The sequence below is a fragment of the Elephas maximus genome, chromosome 3 (assembly GCF_024166365.1).
Source record: "Elephas maximus indicus isolate mEleMax1 chromosome 3, mEleMax1 primary haplotype, whole genome shotgun sequence".
In the NCBI taxonomy this organism is placed as follows: Eukaryota; Metazoa; Chordata; class Mammalia; order Proboscidea; family Elephantidae; genus Elephas; species Elephas maximus.
In genome coordinates, this window is record NC_064821.1 from 127340272 (window position 1) to 127359109 (window position 18838).

Genomic DNA, 18838 nt, shown 5'->3' on the forward strand with positions numbered 1-18838 from the left:
TTTTATGTATAAGGCCTAGTGTATTACAGGCATAGATATCAGTTTTCTATCCTTTTGTAATCTTAGAGAGATAGGAGTTCCAATGACATGAGGCAAGTGTAGTTGATAAAGCTGACTTTAGAAGTTATTGAATATAATCTCATTTGAGGCCTGTAAAGTTGAAGTGGACTCTGTAGACTGGAAAGAACATTGTTATCAGACTCTCCATAATGAAGTTGAATGAAACATGAGGTTTTTGTTTTTGTTGTAAACTTGAGTGTTCCTGTTATGAAGAAATAAGGAAGGGGGGGGGGAATTAGGTAGGTGAAATGCGCTACTGACATCCCTTTATTTGTCAGAAATTTTATAGGTCATAATAGCAATGAAATAAATCTTAAATCAGATTTGTTTTCATATGACCCTAAAAAATTATTTATGTGCACTGCATTATATATTATAGAGTTGACTGTGGGTTTTTGGTGATGAATAATTTTTGGTCAGGGAATAGAATCCTGTGATTCTGAAATGGTTGATTCACTGTAGAATGAGAACAAGTTAAAAACCATCTGGATAAGGATGTGAAACATCTTATCTGCCCTCTGAGATACAACTGGGCAATACTTTATTAAACTAGAAAATGTTTTTCCTTTTCTGCTTAGGTGATATTAGCGTTAATCAAGAATTTCTTTTTCATTTCCTAAACTTTCAATAAGAAAGATATTTTCTAGATCAGTAATATAAAATCAGGCATTTCTTGTAGCATACTCTTGGTAAAGTAAACTGACAGTCCTTGGCAGGGAAATATAATCTCTGTGAGGTCAATGAACAGTTTCTAGGAGCTTTTTGGTGATTTTCTTGTAGGACACAGAATATTTCACTGAAAAAGTGAGTTCTCTTAGGGAATAATTACTAATTATTCTCACCTCAATTTCACCTTTAAAATGTAAGGTATAGTGGATATTAACTTGAATTTCTTTCAACAAATATTGCAGATTTACTTTATTATTATTAACCTTTTGCTTATCAGCAATGTGATAACCCTATAAAACTCCTAGTTATTACTAACTGGATAATTTTTTTTTTTTTGTCCTATGAGTAGAGAAAAGAAGGGAATTGACAATTTATGTTTTAATACTTCATAATTATTTTCAATATTTACTACATCAATGGAAGATATTTTAATTAGAAAATTTTAGAAAAATTAGATATAAGTGAATTTTTCTTAGTCTTTATTTAGATACTATCTTTGTGCTTTAGGATGATGAAATGCAACATGCCTCAAATGTTTTTATCAGGTTTAAAAGGTTTAAAACAGTAGCAATGAAACCCTTATTCCCTGTTTGCCCCCAGCAAAGGAACGAGGTCACCATGTGGACACTTCTCTGCAGGTGTTGTGTTGATATGTGACTGAGTTACACATATTGTTCATTTCTGAGTAATATTTTGCCACTTGTGCTATGTTTTCCACTTGTTTGTTAGCTATATTTAGTGATCTTTGGATACAAATATGTAGGAAATAAAGAATTTGGGTATTTACAATACTTAAGTATTTTAGCTTGTATGCTGCTTGTTCTGTCTTGAGTACGTTGTCCCATGCTCTTTTTGAGATTGCTGCCTAAGTAGAAGTCAAGCAAATTCTAAAGTTATTATTATGTATGCATTGATGTGTACATGAAGCTATTAACACAGGAATCTTTGACACGGCAAACTTGTAATGACTTCCCTGAAGCTGTTATCTTGAACTGTCTCTGAATTTTTCTCTTTCCTTTTTGTTAAACAGACCTTTCTGGGACTAGGGCACAATGCATATAAAGTCAGAAAGCATTTAGATTTTGCCCTATGTAGATTCATAGCAGCCAAACTATTTCATTTAAAAAATGTGAAAAAAAAAATTCTTCTGGGCTAAGAATAAGTGCCAGGTTTATGCCAGCATCACATTTTTCATGGCTGATTTATAAACCTCTCAGAAAGGATAGAAATGCTGACACATTAGTAAGTCTAGCAGGATGAGTTCTGCATACTTCAAGAAAAAAAATACAGAAAAGAAATAAAATGGACAATGACAGTCTAAAGAAAGCAATGTCCCTTAATAAAACAGATATTTTATGTTTTGCATAAAGAGTTTATTTGTAGTGAGAAAAAAGTAACCATAGATTATTTTATTTTAACAATATTTTCTATCATTTTATTTTACCTTTTTCATTCAAAATAATCCAATGTTTATAATGATATTGAAATAAATAGGTGATCATTTTATTGTAATCAAATTTCTTTTTTTGAAGAGGAAGCCACCCTTCTTCACAATTTAAGGTTTGTTTTTGTTAGGTGCCCTCTAGCCGGTTCCAACTCATAGCGACCCTACACACAACAGAAATGAACACTGCCCGGTCCTGTGCCATTCTTACAATAGTTGTTATATTTGAGCTCATTGTCTCAGCCACTGTGTCAATCCACCTTGTTGAGGGTCTTCCTCTTTTCTGCTGACCCTGTGCTTTGCCAAGCATGATGTCCTTCTTCAGGGACTGATCTCTCTTGAAAACCTGTCCAAAGTACGTAAGACATAGTCTCACCAACCTTGCTTCTAAGGAGCATTCTTGTTGTACTTCTTCTAAGACAGATTTGTTTGTTCTTTTGGCAGTCCATGGTATATTAAATATTCTTCACTGACACCACAATTCAAAGGCATCAATTCTTTGGTCTCCCTTATTCATTGTCCAGCTTTCAGATGCATATGATGCAATTGAAAATACCATGGCTTGGGTCAGGCACACCTTAGTCTTCAAGATGAAATCTTTGCTTTTCAACACTTTAAAAAGTCCTTTGCAGCAGATTTACCCAAAGCAATGCATCCTTCGATTTCTTGACTGCTGCTTCCATGGCTGTTGACTGTGACTCCAAGTAAAATCAAATCTTTGACAACTTCAGTCTTTTCTCTATTTATCATGATGTTGCTCATTGGTCCAGTTGTGAGGATTTTTGTTTTCTTTTTGTTTCTGGCCTGTTCTGACTGATGATATAGAGCTTTTCCATTGTCTCTTTCCACAGATGCAGTCAATTTGATTCCTGTGTGGTTCAGCTGGCAAGGTCCATGTGTTTAGTCACTGTTTATGTTGGTGAAAGAAAGTATTTGCAGTGAAGAAGTCGCTGGTCTTGCAAACGTCTATCATTTGATCTCTGGCATCGTTTCTATCATCAAGGCCACATTTTCTGACTACCAATCCTTCTACTTTGTTTCCAACTTTCACATTCCATTCGCCAGTAATTATCAATGCATGCTGATTACATGTTCGATCAATTTCAGACTGCAGAAGCTGGTAGAAATCTTCTATTTCTTCATCTTTGGCCTTAGTGGGTGGTGGGTAAATTTGAATAACGATCATGTCAACTGGTCTTTTTGTAGACATTTGGAAAATTATCCTATCACTGACAGCATTGTACTTCAAGATAGATGTTGAAGTGTTCTTTTTGACGATGAATGGAACACCGTTTGTCTTCAGGTTGTCTTTCCCAGCATAGTAGACTATATGACAGTCTGATTCAAAATGGCTAATAGCCGTCCATTTCAGCTTACTAATGTTTAGGATATTGAGGTTTTTGCACTCCGTTTCATTTTTGATGATTTCCAATTTTCCTAGATTCATACTTTGTACCTTCCACATTTCAATTATTAATGGACATTCGTAGATGTTTCTTCTCATTTTCAGTCTTTCCACATCAGCAAACGAAGGTCCCAAAAGCTTTACTCCATCCATGTCATTAAAGACACCTCTGCTTTGAGGAGGGAGCTCTTCCCCAGTTATTTTTTGAGTGCCTTCCAACCTGGGAAGCTCATCTTCCAGCGCTATATCAGACAATGTTCCGCTGCTATTCATAAGGTTTTCACTGGCTAATGCTTTTCAGAAGTAGACTGCGGGGTCCTTCTTCCTAGTCTGTCTTAGTCTGGAAGCTCAGCTGAAACCTGTCCTCCATGGGTAACCCTGCTGGTATCTGAATACCGGTGGCATAGCTTCCAGCATCACAGCAACACGCAAGCCTCCACAAGACAACAAACAGACAGACAGGGGCATGGTTTAAGGTTCATATGATCCAAATTACAAATTTTTTCACACAAAACATAAAATATCTCCAAGTAATAGTTAATAAAATATTAAGTACATTTAAAATGATAGATATCCAATGTCTCTACCAGTACAGGAAAATATATATATATACCCACTGCCGTCGAGTCGATTTCGACTCATAGCTACCGTATAGGCCGAGCAGAACTGCCCCACAGAGTTTCCAAGGAGCACCTGGTGGATTTGAACTGCCAACCTTTTCGTTAACAGCTGTAGCTCTTAACCTCTACGCCACCAGAGTTTCCTATATATATACATACATATATATATATGTATATATGTATGTATATATACAGGAATGTATATATGTGTGTGTATATATATATATGTTCTTTCACATCACGTACTTGAAGGCAATTTTGGCTATATATATTCAAAACCCTAAAATTCATATATGCAGACTCAATCATTACACATTCAAGAATCTATTTTAAGTTTTTAGTTAGTGATTTGGTTAAATATTTATAAACTAAGGTAGAACTTATCGTTTAAGTATTGGAGGCAACTTATATGAACAATAATAAAGGAGATGTTAAATTAATTATGGTGCTAAAGCAAATGTAATATTGAGTAAACTTAAGGAACGTTTCTTCAATGATAATAAACTGAGGAAACTAGTAGAAAGTTAAGTGAACAACTTAGATATTTTATATCATAGATACAGATAATGATGTAGATAAGTTGTGTGAAGTTGAATTGATTCTGTTTCACAGTGACCCTATAGGTCGGAGTAGAACTGTCCCATAGTGTTTGCTAGGCTATGATCTTTACCGGAGAATGTTGCCAGGCCTTCTCTCCCAAAGAGCCACAGTTGGTTTGAACCGTCAAAGTTTTGGTTAGGAGCTGAGCGCTTTAACTATTTCACCACCAGGGCTCCTTGATAACAACAGGATGTTAATAATAGAAATTTCTACCTGACCCTAATATACAATATGGTAAAGTGTTTGCCAGTTACCATACACATGTTTACAATGTAAATTCTGTACAGCCTGGTCTAAGAATTTCAAATTTCTTCACCCACTTTGAAGCTATGAATGATTCAAGAGAGTGGATAAGGGAGAATTTTTATGAAGATACAATATTTGAAGATTGTGATTGCCTTACTCTCCTGCCTCCTCGTGGTGAGAGGATTTCTTGCCTTCCTGCACCAAACCTATTGGTGGGGGCTTCTACAGAAGTTTACAGAGAGCTTATGCATGAACCTTTACAATTAGGAGGCATGATGAACTCTAGTCTAATTCCAATCTAGCACATCTAGAAAAAAGGAAGGTTGACTTCCTGCATTAGTAGCTGATGTGGTCAAATGATGTTCCATTTGGAAGATTTATAAGCCTTGAGTTTGATGAGGCAAGTTTGACTGATTTGTTCTTATGTTGTCGACAAGATGAGGGTAATGCTACCTAACTCCCAGAGTTAGAGTCAGGATTAAATGAGATAATGAATGTAAAACATTTAATCCAGTGTCTTGTAAGGAGTAAATGCTCAGTAAATCTTAATTACATTTTCATCATTATATTTCTTGTCATGCAGAGCAAAACCCCCAGGACAATCAAGTGTGGCAGTGAGAAAGCTGAGTGAGTGTTGCCAAGGAACTTCCCACATTTATGTCCAGGAGACACAGATGAACTCATCAGGATTAAAGTGTTCTTGTAAGGCAAGACCAATTTTAAGACTGTATTACTAATGCTTCTGAAAATGTCAAAATGTATTTTTTAATGAAAACTTTCAGGCTTTTTTCAAATTAATAACTAGAAACAAACAAACAAAAAACAGCCATTTCTTGAGATGCCAGCAATAAATGGAAACTCCGTGAACATAGAAATATCTATGTCCCCATTGGGAATATGCCACCAAAAACAACATCCATTATTTATTCTCAGGACAATTTATACCTTACTAGAAAATGACACAGAGGCTTTCTTGCTCTTGCCTTTTCTATTATTTAACTAGGAGGAATATAAAGTTCATCACCTCTCCATTTGAACTCTTTTCCTGCCAGTGTCACAAATGGTGTCACCAGCAGGAAGCTCACAAATGTTGTTTTTAATTAAAAAGCAACTTCATTTCCAGGCACATGTGTGGTATGTATAGGGAAGAAATGTTTTTCACCATGTGAACCCTTAGACTATAGCGGAAGATTAAAAAATTAAGTTAAAAAATATGTGCATCTTTGTTGTGAAGGGCTGTTAGTGGCCTGTGGAGAGTCTGCATGATTGTAAGATGTGGACACATGGCTTTGAATCCCTGATCTATAATTTACTGAGCATTCGTGCTCCTTTCATATATAAATATTCAGCTTGGCAAATCTGATTTTCTTTACCATGAATCCCTGTGATTTATTTTCCACAACTATACGGTGTGGGCCCCCTGTGGAAAGCCCGATATCACCCTCCTGCTGCTCTGTCCACCTGTTTAGAATTTACATCCAAAATCCATCTAAAACATACCATTTTTTCCCCTGGAGAATAACAAGTTAATGTATTTACAAATTCCAGATGAACTAGATAGATATGGAGGGCTTTGGCAATTTCGTATTTTGCAAACTATACTTCAGTGGAGCTGGCATTCTCTCCTATTTCAGAGTAAAATCAAAATAGAACCCCTTCCCAAAACAAAGCCAAAATAAAATAACAACAACAAAAAAGAATTCCTTCTATCCACATTTCCCGATTTTTTTTTTTCCATTTAACCATGCTGTTCAACATGCCATAACCAGATGCAAATGATTATAAGAATTTTAGGTTCAATTTTCTTAATAAAAACAGGCAGAATTTATTTTTCATGGGAATTATGTGATTTCTTTCTGAAGTACTTGGCTACCTCGGCTCCTCAGGCAACTCTCCACATCACAGCTCAGAGTGGAGCTCAACTTCCTTCTTTCTTACTAGTAAATTGCATTAGCATAGATTACTTTGCAGTGCACATTGCTTGGGCTTATTTAATCAATGTCAGCAGTCTTCATGCTTGTAAGCTTATTCATGAATTTCTCTTTTGTGTTTCTTAAAGCACTTTGGGTTGAAGGACATGAGTAGGGGGCGAGGTGGTAAAGAGCTTCTTTAATTTAATATGCTCCTGCTAGAAAACTCCAGCTTCTGTAGAGAATTCGGAAGAACAGATGTACGCCTTCCAAAATGAAAAACATGAATCTGCTTCTTAAATGTCAAAACAATAACAGTAGAGTTACAGCACACACATGTAAAGGCTTGAGTGGGTGTTCTAAAGCTGTATTTCTGGGTCTTAGTTGCAGACAGATGAGAAATCCACCATGAAAGCACACACATTATCTTACCTGCTCACACATGCAGTCCAGGGAGAAGCAGAGGAAAAAAGAAACTGAAAAGGAGTCAGACAGGCAGAGATCACACTGTTTATGGGAATTTAGTTGTTGGCTTGGATAACAAAGGTTTGTGATGCATGCATGACTATCTCTTTAAATATTTCACGAGGGTCTTTTTCCATTGCTCTATTTTAGACTTACCTGGATTTATTTAGTCATAGTTTCCTATCTCTCCATCAGTGCATATTTTGGTTTCTGTTACCTGTAGATCAGTTTATTTTCTTCCAAATGCCTGCATATATGGAATGTGGTCAGGAACTGATAGGCTCCAGAATAAACTAGGATGATTATTTCTTCCTGCTCAATATGCAAGCTAGCAGGAAGGATATTCTACCTTTTATCTCCTTCAAAAACAGTGTTTTGAACTGCTATATAAGAGAGAACAAACAAAAAGGCGCTGAGCGAGAGTGTCAATATTTCCTATACAGAATGGTTAAACATTTTCGTGTAATTAAGTGTTAGGATTAATTTGTTAATCCTTATATTTTCCCTTGTCCATTCGAGAGATGTATCTAATTAAATTTCCCTTTGGCCACACTAATGAAAAGAATATCATCTAGAACTCGAGCCATAGTCAGCATGTGTGGGGAGTGGTGATAAGGCCGGATAATTGCAGGATTAATAATTGGCTTTTTATTGAGGCTGAAAGCTATACGCCGTATAGAAACTCACTGAATTACTTGAAATCACATCTATAGACTCTTTGCTTTGTGCTGTTTGCTTTGTATTGCTTCCTTTAACAATTCGCTTTTCTCTTTTTTTGTGTTCCTCTGATTTTTGCAAGCAGGGTAACAATCATGCAACGGCTGTTAATTGTTTCTAGGCCACTTTCTTGTTATTAGTTTTTCATAATCCCCAAAGGCAAGAAGTGAAACTTAAACTGCAACAGTAGGTGTGATTAAAAATACTGACTTTTCATATCCCAACTCAGTTTTCTGATTTATAGTACAGACCATAGGGTAACTGTCAATGTGATAGGTGGACAAGCGACACTCTCAGATCTTACAGAGATGTGAATTATTCTCATGATGATGTTCAGACATAGCCGATATTCTACCCATAGTATAATTTAGTATCTTTTCCTTGATGGGACTAAGGTTAGGAATCAAAGAAGGAATGTCATGAGGAACCTAAACAATCGCCTGACATCCAAGCAAAGTTACTATCATATACTATCTCCACCTTCTTTAATATGGAAACCAAGCATTTATGGCCCCGATACAAATTCCTTTTTAGAAAACCCCACTGACCCAGTCATCAGCCGGGTGAGTTTATAGCAATATTGGAGTATATTGGAAACAATTCCAGTACAAGGCAGTAGAGAGAACTCGCTCTTGAATTGATGTTATTTGTTATGACTTGGGCATGATATTCTTCAAATACTGGAACCAATAAAAAATAAATATAAGGCTGGCTCTATGATGCTGTCTTGCACTAGAGAATTAGAGAACTTGCCACTCATTTTATCTTTGCTCTTTGAACCTGCAAAGATATAAGGCACCCATGGAATGTTTCTTGATGGACTTCACTTCTGCTTTGGGTGACAGACCCTTCTATGTTCTGTTTAAGATCTTTCCCTTTCCTCTACTCCAGAATTTATAATCCAATTATCTGAACACACACACACACACGCATGCACACACACGCATGCACACATACACACAAATACACACAAATGGGTAATGTGGTTAGGACAGAAGAAAATTTACCAGAGATTCTTAAAACTTACCTTTTTTTCCCCCCCAGGAAAAATCTGTGGGGTAATGATAATTTCTATGAAAGAAAATCTGAAAATTGAAAGATGAAAAACCAGACTCTGTCTATTGGAATTAATTACCAGTTCTACCCAACCGAATCAGAACTTCACCTGTTTGCTTTTAGCCACTGCTCATTCCCCTTCTTGTGGTGATTTAAGTCATGAAGTTTTAGGAGGTCCAATTCTTTGCAGCCTCTGCTTTTGTTAATATTTGTAAAAAAAAATATTTGTAGAGCCCTAAAATACTCAATGACAGCCTTGAGGACTTTAGGTATATTACTATTCTTATTTTGGGGCAGTTTAATCATTTCATATTCCATTGCTACCTTCACATATTAATATTTATTAGCATTATCTAGTTAGAGCTTTATTTCATACTTGGAGGATACATTTCCTAGCATCATTTACATAGTTAGTGTTCATGATTTCCAGTGCACTCAGCAAAAGAGAAGATTAATCTCTATAAGTAAAATGTAAACTAAGTACAGTTAAAAATGAGGTGCTGGAATTCAAGGGCAAGCAAAGTGCATATGGTTCTTTCGAACCACAGATTAATAAACTATATATTTCAATTATTTCACTTTGCTATAGATTTCTTTTAAAACATTCTGTCTGGACACTTCCCTTAAGTGGAGCATAGAAGTTTCTATTGTTTTTATAATATTTTCTCACGGTTTGCCCTGATGAACAGAAATAGTGAAATAATCTTCAAAGATTATTTGCTACAAGTTTCCATAAAGAATTTAATTTATCTTGCACTATATGTCCATTAACTATCACTGTCTTCAATCTGTCAGCTCTTCAACAATCTTCTCCTTAAATTTATATGCAAAGCTTGTAAAAAAAATCTTCTTATTGGCTCTTATTATTCACTATGTTAACTCAGTGTTTTTTGAAAAACTAATAAAATTCAAATGCTGGAGGAAAATGGAACTGTTTGCAATTCACTGAGACTGAAACGTATCAAATTTCAAAAGTTTTTGAGGAGAAAAGTATGGGAGATCAGTTATTAATATAAAACCTAAAAGATGATCCACGTAAGGGAGGAAGAGGGCATTTTGCAATCAGAGTTCTCCCTGTAAAAGCAGAAAATGGGTTTGAAAAACACTGAGTTATTGAGGGAAGAGAAATAAAAAAAGTAGACCTGTAGTATCATGGATCCCTGGGTGCATTATCTTCAGATCTATGTGTTATTCCTGGGCAAGATTATGAAGTTTACTTCTTTCCTGAGCCCTTCATCTTATGGGTAGAATTTTTACATTTTGCGATAGACTACTGTGGAAGATTACACAGACATTTGTGTGTGATCATGGGGGTATCTCTGAGAGTGGGGTTCTTCATTGTTTCTTAACTCGTTTCATGGCCAGAACAATTGCCAGTTCTAAAATTGCCAAGGGAGCTGGGGCATAATTAAAGGCGTAATGACAACCAGCATGGCTGTCTGAATTTTTGTGAGGCAAACATACACAGCCATTTCCTTTTTGGGGCTTCCATATATTTACTACTAGTGCAGACACAAACACACTAAATGCACAACCCCCTTAAATTAAAAAATGTAACCAAACAACAAAAACATAGCAAATATACACTCAAGTTAGTCATAATGGGTCAACATATTTTTTACCTAATTAGAGTTTGAGCTACAGTGCTAATGGCATTAAAGTCATGTCTATTATTATTTTGGCCCTTTTGCTCAGAAGGAAGAAAAACTATGTTTCACAAGCTACGAAGTCTTATGAGTAGTTTCAGTCATAAATGGTTGGAGTAGTACCACCATTGCTGGAGGAGTCAAAAAAAAAAAAATGAAGATATGTCTATAACTAAATAAATATATGTGAACCAAAACCAAACCAGTTTCCATAGAATCAATTTCAACTCATGGCGACCCTACATGTGTCAGAGTAGAACTGTTTTCTGTAGAATTTTCAATGGCTGTGATCTTTTGGAAGTAGATTCCCAGGACTTTCTTCTGAGGTGCCTCTGGGTGAATTTGTACTGCCAACCTTTTCAGTAAGTTGCCCAGCGCTTAACTGTTTGTGTCATACAAAAAAAACTTGTTGCCACTGAATCAATTCCAACTCACAGCAACCCTACAGGACAGAGTATAACTACCCCATAGGGTTTCCAAGGAGTAGCTGGTAGATTCAAACTGACCTTTTGGTTAGCAGCCAGGCTTTTAACCACTTTACTACCAGGGCTACTGTGCCATCCAGGGACTCCTAAAGATATGTGAACAGTCCTGTTCAAAAACATAATACGCTAATCAGAGAAATGGGGCTAATGGAATGATGGTACCCAGAAAGAATCTTTAGGAGCTGTCTTTCCAGAGCAAATAAATTAAATATAAATTGGGAAAGAGAAAAGACAGATTTTAGTGGGATCTTATAAAACAGAGATTTCAAGACAATGTTCAGTTAAATGGTTCAGAAGAATATTGTTCTGTTTGGAGATATAGTAAGTTGTGGTGGGAAATTGATAAGACTAGATGCTCTATTGAAGATGGGTACAAATAAATAGTTAATTAGGGTGAAATTTAATTCCTGCTTTAAAAAATGATACTCAGTTTCATTTTGGAGGTGGTTGGGACTTCTGCACATTTTTGAAGAAGTAATATTAAAGCAAAAATAAAATGATTTAACCTTACTTTTTTTGAAAATGTATAATAGGGGAGATATATTTTTAAAGCCCCCATGTATCTGTAAGTTTGTCATACTGTGGGGGCTTGCATGTTGTTGTGATGCTGGAAGCTATGCCACCGGTATTCAGATATCAGCAGGGTAACCCATGGCGGACAGGTTTCAGCTGAGCTTCCAGACTAAGATAGCCTAGGAAGAAGGACCTAGCAGTCTACTTCTGAAAAACATTAGCCACTGAAAACCTTATGAATAGCAGTGGAACATTGATATAGTGCTGGAAGATGAGCTTCCCAGGTTGGAAGGCACTCAAAAGACAACTGGGGAAGAGCTGCCTCCTCAAAGTAGAGTCGACCTTAATGATGTGGATGGAGTAAAGCTTTCTGGGCCTTCATTTGCTGATGTGGCAGGACTCACAATGAGAAAAAACAGCTGCAAACATCCATTAATAATCAGAACCTGGAATGTATGAAGTACGAATCTAGGAAAATTAGAAATCATCAAAAATGAAATGGAACACATAAACATTGATATCCTAGGCATTTGTGAACTGAAATGGACTGGTATTGGCCATTTTGAATTGGACAATCATGTAGTCTACTATGCTGGGAATGACAACTTGAAGATGAATGGTGTTGTCATTCATCATCAGAAACAACATTTCAAGATCTATCTTGAAATACAATGCTGTCGGTGATAAGATAATATCCATACACCTACATGGAACCAGTTAATACTATTATTCAAATATATGCACCAACCACTAAGGCCAAAGATGAAGAAATAGAAGATTTTTATCAGCTTTTGCAGTCTGAAATTGATCGAACATGCAATCAAGATGCATTGATAATTACTGATGATTGGAATGCAAAACTTGGAAACAAAGAAGAAGGATCAGTAGTTGGAAAATATGGCCTTGGTGATAAAAACAATGATGGAGATAGAATGATAGAATTTTCCAAGACCAGCAACTTCTTCATTGCAAATACCTTCTTTCACCAACATAAACAGCGACTATGCACATGGACCTCGACAGATGAAACACACAGAATTCAAACAGACTACATCTGTGGAAAGAGATGATGGAAAAGCTCAATATCATCAGTCAGAACAAGGCCAGGGGCCCACGGTGGAACAGACCATCAATTGCTCATACGCAAGTTCAAGCTGAAATTGAAGAAAATCAGAGCAAGTCCACAAGAGCCAAAATATGACCTTGAGTACATCCCACCTGAATTTAGAGACCATCTGAAGAATAGATTTGATGCATTGAACACTGGTGACTGAAGACCAGACAAGTTGTGGAATGACATCAAGGACATCATCCGTGAAGAAAGCAAGAGGTCATTGAAAAGACAGGAAAGAAAGAAAAGACCAAGACGGATGTCAGAGGAGACTCTGAAACTTGCTTTCGAATGCTGAGCAGGTAAAGCAAAAGGAAAAATTGTTGAAGTAAAAGAACTGAACAGAAAATTTCAAAGGGCGGCTCGAGAAGACAAAGTAATATAATGACACGTGCAAAGAGGTGGAAATGGAAAACCAAAAGGGAAGAACACGCTTGGTGTTTCTCAAGCTGAAAGAACTGAAGAAAAAATTCAAGCCTTGAGTTGCAATAATGAAGAATCCTATGGGGAAAATATTAAACCACACAGGAAGCATCAAAAGTAGATGGAAGGAATACACAGAGTCATTATACCAAAAAGAATTACTTGATGTTCAACCATTTCAGGAAGCAGCATATGATCAGGAACCGATGGTACTGAAGGAAGAAGTCCAAGCTGCTCTGAAGGCATTGGTGAAAAACAAGGCTCCAGGAGTTGATGGAATATCAATTGAGATGTTTCAACAAACAGATGCGGCGCTGGAGGTGCTCACTTGTCTATGCCAAAAATATGGAAGACAGCTTCCTGGCCAACTGACTGGAAAAGATTGATATTTATGCTGATTCCCAAGAAAGGTGATCCAACCCAATGTGGAAATTACAGAACAATATCATTAATATCATACGAAAGCAAAATTTTGCTGAAGATCATTCAAAAACAGCTGCAGCAGTATATTGACGGGGAACTACCAGAAATTCAGGATGGTTTCAAAAGAGGAAATGGAACCAGGGATATCATTGCTGATGTCAAACGGATCCTGGCTGAAAACAGAGAATATGAGAAGAATGTTTACCTGTGTTTTACTGACTATGCAAAGGCATTTGACTGTGTGGATCATAACAAATTATGGATAACATTGTGAAGAACGGGAATTCCAGAACACTTAATTGTGCTCATGAGGAACCTTTACATAGATCGAGAGGCAGTTGTTCGGACAGAACAAGGGGATAGTGATTGGATTAAAGTCAGGAAAGATGTGTGCCAGGGTTGTATTCTTTCACCATACCTATTCAATCTGTATGCTGAGCAAATAATCCGAGAAGCTGTACTATATGAAGAAGAACAGGGCATCAGGACTGGAGGAAGACTCATTAACAACCTGCGTTATGCAGATGACACAACCTTGCTTGCTGAAAGTGAAGGGGACTTGAAGCACCTACTGATTAAGATCAAAGACCACAGCCTTCAGTTTGGATTGCACATAAAGAAAACAAAAATCCTCGCAACTGGACCAAGAGCAACATCATGAGAAATGGAGAAAAGATTGAAGTTGTCAAGCATTTCATTTTACTTGGATCACAATCAACAACCATGGAAGCAGCAGTCAAGAAATCAAAAGACGCATTGCATTGGGTAAATCTGCTGCAAAGGACCTCTTTAAAGTGATGAAGAGCAAAGATGTCACCTTGAAGACTAAGGTGCACCTGACGCAGGCCGTGGTATTTTCAATGGCATCATATGCATGCGAAAGCTGGACAATGAGTAGGGAAGACCGAAGAAGAATTGACGCATTCGAATTGTGGTGTTGGTGAAGAAAATTGAATATACCATGGCCTGCCAGAAGAGCAAACAAATCTGCCTTGGAAGAAGTACAGCCAGAATCCTCATTATAAGCAAGGGTGGCGAGACTGCGTCTTACATACTTTGGACATGTTGTCAGGAGGGATCAGTCCCTGGAGAAGGACATCAAGATTGGTAAAGTACAGGGTCAGCGGAAAAGAGGAAGACCCTCAATGAGGTAGGTGGATTGACGCAGTGGCTGCAACAATGGGCTCAAGCATAACGATTTTAAGGGTGGCGCAGGATCGGGCAGTGTTTCGTTCTGTTGTGCATAGGGTCGCTATGAGTCAGAGCTGACTCAATGGCACCTAACAACAACAGCATTTTTTTAAAAAAGGGTCTACAGAATTGTAAGACATACTAATTTTAATTTATGCTGATTACTTTATAGCCATGCTTTCTACTGGAGAGAGATATCCTTGAAGAATGCAGACTTTAAGTAGATTATTATAGAAATCCAGAGATAATATAGTTCGAGCTTACGTTTTTACTTATGGCAAACCAGGATACATATAGATCGTTGTATGAATCTCTTAACCTCTCTAGTCCTCTGTTATATTTTTCGGTAAAATCAAGAGACTGAAAAACAATTTCTAAGAATCTTTTTAGATCTAAAATATTATGATACATGAGTTAATAGCCATACAAAGAAAAGATCTGCATATACTTCTCCACATTAATCTGCTTGTTACACAAAATACAAGAGAACAAAAGCATGTTGGAGATGGTTTCAATATTTTAGAAGTCCAACAACTTAGTGGCTCCATTGACCATGGGGAAGACATGGACTCCCTCACTTCTTTTTAGTAGACTTATTCTTTTCTCTGTTTTTGCTTGTTTGCTTGGTGTTTTTGTTTGTTTGATTGATTATTTGTTTTACTACCCACATTCCTTTTGAGAATAAAGCTTTTGGTTCTCAAATTTAGTATTTTCATATCAGAAAGGACAAAAACAGGGCAAAGTTTAACAAAATTGCAAACACCTGCTCACTTTCCTGTTGTCGGTTCTGAGGTATTACAGTTTTATAAATGAAAACATGGAGGCAGTAGCAGATTTGATGATGCGACACCCAAGCATTTATAGTAGATAACTTTGAATAATAGCAGACCTAACTTGGATATCTATTACAGGTGCTGGAGGGAAAATGGCAGTAAGACTTTTGGTCACAACGGTCAACTTATTAGGAAATCAAAGGCACAGGAAATCCACAGGCAATAGAGGTAGATGAGTTTTTAGCTATAGAAATGTAACAAATTACATTCCTTACAGAGGCTGGCAAACGTATTTAAAACAAGAGATTTTAGTGCTTCAGCATCAGTGACAAAGTTTATCTTAATTAAGTGAGTAAGCATTTAATTTCCCATCGATAGCAACTCTGCTGACCTAACAGTTTTATGTATCTGCAGCATCTTGCAGAAACAGATTCCTGAATTAACAATCACCATTCTGGCAAGTGTAACTGCAAGCTAGAAGTCATTCTCCAGATATGTCTTATAAAGACACAAAAAGAAAAAAATCTTGTGTATATGGACCATATGGACTCTCAGACCCTACTTATAGTTTTTTGTGCCTGATTTGTTGTTTTACACTATGTTTCTTTTTAAGCATGGGAGTCAAGGAAGTCAAGGGTCAAATTCATTACACCCTCCACTCCAGGGATATGTTCTCGTCTTTTTTTCCCCCCTTCTGCACTGCCTCTAAGGAGCCCTGGTGGCGCAGTGGTTAAGTGCTCATCTACTGACTGAAAGGCTGGCAGTTGAAACCCACCAGCTGCTCCCTGGAAGAAAGGTGTGGCAGTCTGCTTCTGTAAAGATTAAAGTCCTAGAGCCTATGGCGAAGTTCTACTCTGTCCTATGGGGTCACTCTGAGTCAGAATTGCCTAGATGGCAATGGCTATTGCCCTGCATCTAACACCCCTCACCCCTTTTAGCCTAGTTTGGAGTATATATCCCTCTATGCGCTTTCTTCACCACTTAGCACCTGTACTGTGATTACGGATTTAGTTTTCTGGCTTTACAGTAGAGTAAAATGTTTTTGTATTAACTAACTAGGACTCCTTTCACTACAATAAACAGAAACTAATACAATATAGAATAATGAAAAAGAAGGATTCTAATAAAAGGATTTAGGATTACTTACTTGGGTATGTCATCAGAAAAGACCAATCGTTAGAAAAAAACTTCATGTTTGGTAATGTAGAGAGTCAGCAAAAATGAAGAAAACCTGCAGTGAGCTGGATTGACACAATAGTAACAACAATGGGCTCAAATAAATCAAAGATTGTGGAGATGGCACAGAACTGGGCGATATTTTATTCTGTTATGTAAGAGCCACTGTGAGTCTGAGCCAACTTTACGGCGGCTAACAGCAACGACATTGGAATCCAGGGGCTGGAGCACAGCCAGTCATCAGGAAAAACAGGAACAAGGACCTGAAAATCCAACAGATGCCAAAGGAAGTTTCTGTCTTCATCGTCTTTGTTTCTCTCTCTTCCTCTACTTCAGTATTCTCCCTCTTTGTGGGCCAGCTGGCTATGATTCTCTCCACATGACAAAATAGATTACTGTCACCCTGGGGCTCAGTAAAGAGCCCTGGTGGTGCAGGGGTTAAAGTAAGTGATGGACTGCTAAGCAAAATGTCTGCATTTGGGAAACACCAGCAGCTCTGAGGGAGAAAGATGTGGCGGTCTGCTCCTGTAGAGGTTTACAGGCCTGGAAACCCTATGGGGGTCGCTGTGAGTCGAAACTGACTTGATGGCAGTGGGTTTGTTTTTTTTTTTTTTGGTTGGTTTGGAGCTCAATAGTTTACATCTTATTTCCAGCTACTTGCAGACTAATTTGTTTCTTCTGAACTCCCTTCCCAAATTTTCTGGAGAGAGAATTTGATTATTCCAACTCACCGCTCCTCCAATCAGCCAAAGTAAGGGAGCGGAGTCAAAACACAAACCATGACTGCTGAAAGACCACCCTTACAGATGGAAGCTGGGCAGAGTCTTCAAGACTTTTGGTAGAGTCTAGGGATAAATTCTGAACCTCCAGCTGGCTCAGCCTTGGCATGTACCATTAAAAAAAAAAAAGTTTTTGAATGAATGAAGAGGCACAAAAAAAATCATTCTGTTTCATTCACTAATATTCACAGTACTAAATTAGAGCTTTTTCTTGACTTTCGTTTTTTTGCCATTACTGGAAAGGGCAATTAGCTTGCTAGTGCAGTGATGAATTTTTACTGAAATACTAGTATTTGAAAATTTCTTCAGAGCCACATTAAAAAATAGTATTTTTAGTGGAGGAAAAATACATGGTTGTTGTATATATCTATTTTAGGATTGGGATAAATGCTTTGTTATCTCTTTCTAAATAGATGGAATGTTTCCTCTCAGACCTGCAGCCTCTTTTGCACTGTGTTACTCAGTGCCGTTTCCCACCTTGAATTCCCAGCTACACCTACGAGGTCCGCCACTGTTATTTGAGCGGTTTGGGTGATTTGTTTGTTTCTTTGTTTTTTCATAAGAAACAACTTTGTGCCCAGTGGCATTGACCCATCAATATTACCAACATTTCCTTAGAAACTTCACCCTCTCGTTTAGAAATTTTCTCATGCACAGTAAGCAGTCCTTGCAACCAATGTGTGTACATATCAAATCCACAGATTGAGACTGTAATGGTAAGATGTAATAATATAAGAGTTTCTAAGGAATCTGTGGAAACCCTGGTGGCATAGTGGTTAAGTGTTATAGCTGCTAACCAAAAGATCGGCAGTTTGAATCTACCAGGTGCTTCTTGGAAACTCTATGGGGCAGTTCTACCCTGTTCTATAGGGTTGCTATGAGTTGGAATTGACTCGACAGCAACGGGTTTGGTTTTTTTTTTTTTTAAGGAATCTTTTGAGAAGCCAAAAATCCAGGAACCAAGTAAAACTTAAGAATAATTAGAGATAATATTTTTAAGAGTCACATTATAAATATATTAAATTGAGACACCAATATAGATGACTAAACTAGGTTGTAATTATTTTTGAAAAGTTTTCCTAATTCTGAGCTCTACAAGATTTGCATAAATATATCCTTTGCATTC

The 18838-nt window shown here is 37.1% G+C and overlaps 1 protein-coding gene across 1 annotated transcript; it reads right to left on the reverse strand.

The window, feature by feature from the left end:
• Positions 1–2198: 2198 nt before the first annotated feature.
• LOC126073212 (craniofacial development protein 2-like) lies at positions 2199–16983 on the reverse strand. Its single transcript, XM_049879596.1, has 2 exons — positions 16905–16983; positions 2199–4012 (listed from the first exon to the last, which is right to left on the reverse strand). Exon 2 carries the CDS (start codon positions 3849–3851, stop codon positions 3078–3080), a length of 774 nt encoding a protein of 257 aa, XP_049735553.1. The 5' UTR covers positions 3852–4012; positions 16905–16983; the 3' UTR covers positions 2199–3077.
• Between the last annotated feature and the right edge of the window lie 1855 nt (positions 16984–18838).

Excerpts from the sequence above, each read along its gene's own strand:
- LOC126073212 (XM_049879596.1), bottom strand. The coding sequence starts at position 3,851 with ATGAATAGCAGCGGAACATTGTCTGATATAGCGCTGGAAGATGAGCTT.